Here is a 9,110-nt window from a genome sequence, read left to right as displayed (position 1 = left end):
CACTTTATATGTGATCATTTGTGCTAACTCTTTTATAAAAAAAATACTTTGTTTTGTATATTATTGTACATTGTGTTAATCATATTATTTGTATAAACTTTCAGGTGGGCCTCAAGTACGATTTTCAATAGGAGCAGGTGACAGACAAGCATTACAGCCTCCACTTAGCACTACCTTGCCTGTTACACACACCACTGTTTACCAGCTCTTTGAAGAATTAGGTAAATATTTTTTAAGAAAAACACTTAAGTATATTGACACTTATACTGACAGTGCAATTAAATCTCTGGATCACAATAATTTAAACAATACTTTACAATGTTAAACTCCTTTTAATTGAGAATTCAAGCATGATACCAAGTTACTGTTATAGAACACTTGGTGTAAGATGATTGAGTATCATAATGTACAATTACCTATTTCAGAAATGTTTACTCATTTTTCTACATAACAAAGAGTTACTACCTCATGGCATTACAGAGATTTTTGTCCATTCCACAAGCTTTGAATGAAACTCCTACCCTGACATGTATTAATGTGGACTATGCAAGCCTATGATGTAATTGTTATTAGATTATAATGTTCCATCAACAGGAAGGTGACACATCCCCCATGTGCACTAATCCCTGAGATAAGCACTAACATTTGAACAAAAACTTATTCTTTTCCTCTGAGGATTTAACAAAATTTTTGTACTCATTATTTTAAACTTTCATTACCATTTGTAATAACCTTTCTTTCCTTAATTTTCTTGAATATGAGAAATATAACAAATTTTAAATATTTCAACTAGATTTTGGATTCAAATTATCTTCAATTTGAGTTTACTTTTTAATCAAACATGTAATCTTGGGACATTACAATACAGTTTCTTTGAAAATATTGTTTCCCATTGCTTTAAACCAGTGTACAGGTTTGTTAATGCTCTTTGTTGTCTTCATGACTCTAATGACCTCGGCCTATGTACCATTGATATACCACACCAACTTTTATTAAAAAAAAATCAGATGATTTTATGGATCACTTGGATTACAAATTCATGTTTTTATGTTTCTAACATCTTCTGAGGTTCTGACACCCCTCAACAGGAGTAATCCTCTGAAATGGTGACTGTAGGCACTCTGATGGTCAGTGATCTTACCACCATTATGCACTAGAATCCAGGATTCACAGTCAAGGATCAGGCAATCTCATCTTCATCCTTTACTGCTTGGATTACCTAGGTATGTCTCTGAGGGCTGGCTGTTGAAGGTCTTAGAAGCAAGTTGTTCCTGGACCTACCCCTCTACTCCAGTCTGGTGGAAACTGAGCTGTCTCACTTTGTATACTTGTGGACTCCCTTTGCTGCAAACTACTGGGTTACATGGGTGCTTTCTAAGGGTTTTTTCTGTCCTTCAACTCTCTACCTCACTAGGTTAGTATGGCATGGACAAATTCCTCAACCCCATTATGGGATTTAACCCTCTCTGTATTTTCATTCCCACTAAGATAGGGGATTGGCAACTTTTATTGTTCCTCAGTTCTAGATGGATGGTTATCCCACTCTGAGGTTAGCACTTCCCTGGATTTTGGGTGACCAGAATTGATGTCTCATATGCTTTCTTTACACCCCAGTTTGTTTGTCTAACTTTTGTTTCCTTCAGTTGCTCCACAATGGTCAAATATTCTATTCAAGGACCTTTCCTTTGGATTGGCTATGGTCCTGTATGTTTTCCATACAGGCCTAGGCATTATATCTACATCTATCTATCTATCTGCCTATCTATCTATATATATATTTTTTTTTTACTTTCAGGCTGTACCTCAAGAAGAAAATAAAAGGGCACTAGGTGTGAGCATATTCTCACACCTGGCTCAGGCCTGCTGTTCCTATTCTTGTAACCCATTACACAGTCTATCAGTGTGGGACTTTATGCAGATAACAGAAAAATTTCTGTTTGTTTCACACACCTCTTTCTGTAAATTTCATCCCTTTTTCTTTCAGTGGAGTATCAGGAGAACCCTTGCTTCCCAAGTCCCAAGCCGCTGGTGAGGTTGATATCTAGAGTATAATCTCACTGTTATAAGATCAAGTAGATGTATTTCTCAATGGGAAGTAGGGATGGGGGTATTTATCTGGAAGTGTAGTACAAACCACCCCTTAAATTCAGAACAAGACCATTCCTGGTTCTTAGCTGGATGTCTTTTGTATTTTGCTCGGAATGGAGATTTGGGATGATTCCTTCCTGCACCTGACTAGTTTAGTAAGTATTTCACATGGTATATCTCCACTACTGTACTGCCTGACTTATTGCCCTAGCCACATACACACATACTTTGCCAACTGCCTGAGATATTTTGCCCAATTAATCTATCTTTCATACCACCCACCTATGTGAAACATTAGCACTGTGCAGAGGGTTCTTTTCACACTACCTTTTGATATATCACCTTTATTGGGTAAAGAGTATTCATTCCTTGCATGAGAAGGATACGGTCTCCCACTGAGTGATGCTCTGCTAGGCTACCACACAGTAGGTGACATGCTCTATGGGTTTTCTCATTCTGATGCTATGATTTTAGAAATGAGCTCATTTTTTTTACCTTTTTTTTATCTACATGGCCCCTACACCATCTTACCTGTTTGGGATTTCTGGCTCTTTTGTTGTGCAGAGAAGTGAGTAGAATCTCTGAAGTTAACATTTTCCTTATTTGAAAATATATTTCAGAAAAATACTCACTTCTCTGCACAACCTTTCACCCTACCTCTCCACTCCTGATGTATTTATTTTGCCTTGTTAAGCAAATGCCTTTGTTCAGGTGCTAATGCTCATTGTGATTACTGCACATGGAGGATGTGTTACCCTCCTCTTTGTGGAGTGCTATAGTCTAATGATGATTACATCATAGGTTGTGTGGTCCACATTAATATGTGTAGGGGTGTGGGTTTCATTCAAGATTTGTAGTGTGTGCAAAAATCTTCTTGGCAGTGGTGCGAGGTAATGGGTCTTTGTTGTGCAGAGAGATGAGTATCTATATGAAATATGTTTTCAGGATAGGAAAATGTTAACATTGGAACAATGCTATATAGTGAACAAGGTATTTTATTACACACTATTTTGAATTAATGTATTGTGGATACTATGATTTAACTTATGTAAATAAACATTTCTATCAAAGAAAGTAAAACAAGCATTGTTTTGGTATTTGTATATATTATTATTTCTAATTGGAAATCTTGATAAATAAATCATTGTATTCACATATTGACTCATAGAGAAGGGTTATGGAGACAGTCTTTGTGTTGTTAATAATTATGATAAAACTTTATAGGTATCTACAATGTTGTTACACTTTGTTGTGCTACAATGACAGAGCACAAAATCCTTTTTGAGTCTAGAAGCTATACAAGGTTAACTGAAGCCTGCCATGCACTAACTTCACTCATGTATCCATTTAAATACAGGTAATGTTAGATAGAAATAGGAAGTTTTTGGTATTAGTTTTTAGAACTGCGTGAACTTGAGGTGTTTTTATGTTAGCTTGTATAAAAAATAAAATAAATATTTTAAATAAGGTGTCAGCTTCAGTATAAATTTATTCAATGAGATAACCCTCATTCAAAAGTAAAAGCTAAAATGTTTGTTGAATTATTCAACATAAATTTTAATTTTCACTTTGCTAACACTATAGTTACCAATGAAGATTATTACTGGCCCTGTGCAATCAGTTATGTACTCATAAGTTAATATTTAATTTATTACCATTGCCAATGTGGCAGATGAGAAAATAAAAAATATGAGGGTTTCTTCTGTATAAAATGTGCAGTCTGATAAATTTTTAATATGAAAAAGAATCGATAATCCAATATTTACAATCATTACTCCAGTTGATGAGGTTTAATTTGTCATTTATTTAACCTTGTTTTGATCCTCATTTGCTGGAATTCTAGCCTGTTTTTACATATTTTTCAGTACTTTCAGTGTAATTTTGATTTAAAGGACAAAGATTTTTCAAATTTCCAGATGTTTTATGTTGTGAAGTTTACCAGAGCAACTTTAAATGTAAATTTTTTTTATTAGAAAACATATTTAAAGTCCACACTTTTTGCCCTTTTTTTTCAGTACAGTTTGCACCTATTATTTTGTTTTCTTCTTGCAATTTTTGTTACAGATAAACCTTGCTGTATATAAGGATGTAGACTTTTTTTATTGAATTGTTGAATTGGTTTTGATACCTTTGGAAGCTATGTTACTTAAGATCAATTGAAAACATTTTTGAGCTTAGTTATGATTAGATTTGATTCAGATTTTTTGAAAGTTTATAATATAATTTTTTATGTGGTTGAATTATAGATAAGTATATGGCCAATGTGAGTTATATGTGTTTGTCTTGATTGTTTAAAGTAACAGTGTTGTATAAGAAAGGCTTGTTAAAAATGTTGTCACTGGGTTTGGAGGATAAGGTAGCTCATTGGTTAAAAAAATGGCCGGAGGGAAGAAAACAAAGGTTTGTTATGAATGAGGTTCAGTCATACTAGATTAATGTCACAATTGGGTATCTCAGGATTCAGTATAAGGATCTTGCTCATTTTGATTTACATCAGTGACATATATAAAGGAATGGTCAATAAATTGTTTAAATTTGCTAATGGTATTAAAGTCTTGTGTGTTGTTGGATGTGAAGAGGATGCTTTTGCTGTACAAAATGATTTAGATCATTTATTGATACACCATTCTAACTTGTTTCTGATTAAAATGTATTTATTCATCAGTTGGATACTTTTGTTGTTAGCCATACTTTTGGGTGTAATGAGAAATAAAACTTTTTAATTGTGTAAATCTTTCAAAATAATGGTAAGATGGAATGCCTTATGTTACTCTGGAGTTGCAAAAAGAGTAATCTAATAAAAGCAAATGAAGGTAATTAAAAACAACATTGCAAGCAAGATAATAATTAATACATTTTTCTGATTTTGTAGCCATGTGTACATCCCACTTCTACCAGCTGCTTTAGTTGAAGTACTTAGCACACCAACACCTTTTATTATGGGTGTTCATTCATCTGTCAAAGGAGAAATTGTAGACTTGGTAAGTTGAAAATTTCTATTTCTGTTTATTGTATTATATATGTTCTACCTAACTGAATAACTAACTTTCAGTTAAGAACAGCAGAATTTTGTCTCACACACACACACACATATATATACATATATATGTATGTGTGTGTATATATTTATATACATATATATATATATATAGTAGGACCACCATGCAAAATTTAAAGGTTGGTAGCATTGCTCAAGTTTTATGAAGAATGGTATTGAATTAATTAACTGTAGCAAGTTATAAAACACTGTTTTACAAGCATGATTAGTTATGACTTTCACTAAGCTAATTTTAAAGGAAATATGAACAAAGGTATTATCGACCTTTATTGTTGAATTTTTATGAAGGAATTTAAAAAAGTTTTGAATTCTCTTAATGCTTAACTGTGAATTTCAATGTTGACTGTTGAAATATTATCTGTTCTAGTAATGGAGAATTAATATAGTGTTTTAAGTAGGGCTGTACTACACAGTAAGATTTGTATCATTATACATGGGTCACTATGTGATAAGTGATACAATATCAAATTATTTGAACATGCAAACAACCTGTGGGGCAATCAGTTTATTGCATTTGATGAATGGATTAGTATCTGAAAAACCACATTTTTTAAATTGCAATGACATTGAATAGCATACCGATTGTGTTAGTTTCTGACAACAAGTTGGGGAATTGTGTTTGAATGTGGAGCCTGGCACTGCTAGGATGCTAGTGGAGGGGCTACACTTTAATGGTTATTGTTTTGATGGGGCCAAATTTATCTGTACACATGCAGCAAGCAGTTATAGCCAGGGATCAAGCACACCAGCCATATAGGCAGACAATTGCACAAGTCCTCTACAGAAGGCTGGTACTGATGGACCCATGTATTGTGGGATTTGCAATAGGGAAGTCGTGATATATGCATATCATGGAGCAAAATATAGTGATGTATCAGTGCATCAGCTATTTGTCACAACACTAGTTTTAAATGGAACTTGATATTCATTTAGCCACTTGTTTTTTGTTTTTGTTTTCGTATTCAGATACAAATTATTTATGGCAAGTGCAAGTTATGATTCCATACTTATCTTATCGAGTTGGTCATAAATATTTCATTCAGTCCACAAAAATACAATTCTATTATTGGTTAAAAAAATTATTTCTATACAATTTCAATTTTAGAAAATTGGATATCATCTTTTAAGTCACATTTACACAAAAAACTCAGTTTACTTTCCAGATGTTTTTTAAAATGCATAACTTAATGGTTGGACAATGACCATCATCTTTTATTTTGTTTGAAATAATCTTCATTGATTTGAATGTATTTAGTAAGGTTGGAAATAAGCCACGTCTCATCATCAGAAAAAGTGTCATGTAGTGAATATTGGTGAGTTATGCATATAGTCTAAATTGAAGTCTTTAAAGGGAGAAATAATTGAGTTTGCAGTAGTTTGGCTGAAATGTTGACCACTTAATTGTTTTTGTTTAAAACGATTTTAACTGTTTCTCTATTGTTAGATTTTGTAGTTGCATTTATTTGTTAAAGCACTGATTACTTTAAGTGTAAATTTTCTCTTAAGATACCTTTTAGACTGTAATATATCTAGTTCACTTCATGAGAGAAAGATATTTTTTAGACTATTCATTTTGTGAAACATTGAATGTTTGTGTCTCTATTTTTCAGTTAGATGTATTAGTTGTGGACCTTGATGGCGGGTCCATAATTGTGCCTGAATGTATTACAGTGCCAATATTACCGGAACCTCTACATTCTCAGCTGTATACCCAGCTCTGTATGGTATGTATTCTAACAGAAAGTTGAAATTTGCTTTCAAAATATCTAAAATATTTTTCATGTTTGAATAGTATGAATGGATTGATAATTTTTTTAACTATTTTAATTATAAATGGTTTCAACAGTAGAATCTTATGACCTACAGTTCTCATGTTGAAGTGACATCTGATGTAGCAGTTAAGTTTGTAGTAATATGACAGATTATAATAATATTATTTTTTGTGACGGTGATAGCTAGCTGTAACATTAAAGTAACATCTATTGATGTAGTGATAAAGATAATAATAATACTATGATGACATGGGGGTTGTTGTATTGTTATAGTAATATTTCATGATAAAATTAATATCATAATAATGTGCTGACGTAGGGGTAGTTGTATTGTTAAAAGTTATGTTCTGATGCATTTAAGATTGTAATAATGTGGCATGACATGGGGTAGTTGTTAGTCATATGTCATGATGCAAAAAAAGATTATAATAATGTGACATGATGTAGAGGTAGCATTATTGTTAAAGTAACATGTCATGATGCATTAAAGACCATAATAATATAGTTTATATCTTATAGCATAGGTATAGTTATATCTAATACTGCTTATTAAGTGCTATGAAGTTCTCTATACTTGAAGATTTTGAAACTAGAACCATACTCCATACCAGTATGTTTGGAATTTCCTTTTATGTGTATTATTAAATAAATAAAAATTCATATTGTCTCTGTAGTCATGTTCTTTTAATGCACTTTTTATACAGTATGCTTTATGTCTTCTTCCATATTTATATATCATTAAATAACATTCAGTCCAAATAACTCTTGTATGCACACATCATTACTTGTGGTGGTTAGAAATGTTTATTATTAAAATTGTATTTTTCAATTTTATAAAAACATTGTATGTATTAAAAGTTCCATTTTGTGTAAGTCATTATAAAGTACAAAATGCTGGCTTGCTCTTATAAGTTTATGATTTATTTTCAGGTGCTGCGACCAGAGCTGCTAACAGCAGATGATGCTTTTCCTCCCGTACAACAGAAAACCTCTCCACATAATATGTTGGTAGGTATTTCTACAGTTGAAAATTAATTCTCAAACAAAACAAAATTCTATGAAAGCAAAGTTAGACAGGGCTATTTAGATTGATATTATGTCACAGTGTTGCTGGGTAAGTGTGAGAATATTAATGCCTGTTAGAGAATAGGTCAGCATTGTATTTTTGATGAAGCTTGAACATCATTTTCTTTCGTGTTCTTTTTCAATAAAAATATAAATTTTCTGTTGACTAAGTATCACTTTGTTATATTCAGTAAAAGGTAATGGAAACTTAAAAAATTAACCATGTAAGATGTTTCTATTATTAAGTTATAGGAATTTTTAATCTGTATTATTAAGCATAAATATTTGTTATCAGTTTACATTTTTATCATGTATTTCAGGATAAAGAGATCAGAGCGATTTTCCTTCGGATGTTTGCCCAGCTCTTGCAAGGCTATCGTTCTTGTTTAACAATAACAAGGATCCACCCGAAACCAATCATTACATTTCACAAGGTGGGAGAACATTAAGAAAGTGTAACAAAAACTTTTTTTTTTACAAAATGTTCAAATATTTATTTCTGTGTAAATATTTGCACAGTAACATTGTAAATGTATATTAGTCCATATTTTTCTGTCACTTGATCTTGAGTTACATGATTTAGTATATTTACATCTAGAGAGAGGAAAGCTATGTTAGTGAACTGGGAAGAATTTTTATCATATTCCTTCTGTGAGCCAATTGTGATTTGTAGTAGACAGTTTTGTGTTTTAATTTTTTTTTTAAACTTTGTAGGCAGCTTTTCTAGGACAGAGAAATTTTCTGGATAATGACTTTGTGACAAAAGTATTGGATTGCATGTTTTTCAACACATTCGTATCTGAACGAGGCCCTCCATATCGTGTCTGTGATATTTTTGATGAGGTGAGTTGGCATATTGGCTTATAATATTTCATGTTCTTGTAAACGAATAGAGTATTCCAGAATATGTTTTATATTATTTTTCTTAATAGGTAAAAAGTACATAGAAATTAAATTACTTAGTTTTCATTAACATATACTTTTGACTGAAACAATTTGTACTTGAGTATGAAGTTATTTGAATAGTAGTTGGATTAATGAATGTGCTGTAGTATTATGAATGCATAGAAATAACCAAACAGTGTTAAATAAGTTGATTCAAACTGTACTACCAGTTGGTTTTAAAA

The 9,110-nt window shown here is 32.0% G+C and overlaps 1 protein-coding gene across 1 annotated transcript in view; it reads left to right on the top strand.

The window, feature by feature from the left end:
• Positions 1-9,110, top strand: part of LOC106462098 (myotubularin-related protein 13-like) — a 105,974-nt gene that overhangs the window by 33,453 nt on the left and 63,411 nt on the right. Inside the window, exons 6-12 of the mRNA XM_022389234.1 lie at positions 105-221; positions 3,313-3,445; positions 4,961-5,069; positions 6,757-6,870; positions 7,849-7,926; positions 8,304-8,417; positions 8,698-8,826. Coding sequence (XP_022244942.1) covers positions 105-221; positions 3,313-3,445; positions 4,961-5,069; positions 6,757-6,870; positions 7,849-7,926; positions 8,304-8,417; positions 8,698-8,826 — 794 coding nt within the window. The remainder of the gene's footprint in view (positions 1-104; positions 222-3,312; positions 3,446-4,960; positions 5,070-6,756; positions 6,871-7,848; positions 7,927-8,303; positions 8,418-8,697; positions 8,827-9,110) is intronic.

The sequence above is a fragment of the Limulus polyphemus genome, unplaced genomic scaffold, assembly GCF_000517525.1.
Source record: "Limulus polyphemus unplaced genomic scaffold, Limulus_polyphemus-2.1.2 Scaffold1092, whole genome shotgun sequence".
NCBI classification, from domain to species: Eukaryota; Metazoa; Arthropoda; class Merostomata; order Xiphosura; family Limulidae; genus Limulus; species Limulus polyphemus.
The sequence above is the reverse complement of the archived record's forward strand: the minus strand, read 5'-3'. Positions and strand labels throughout refer to the sequence as shown.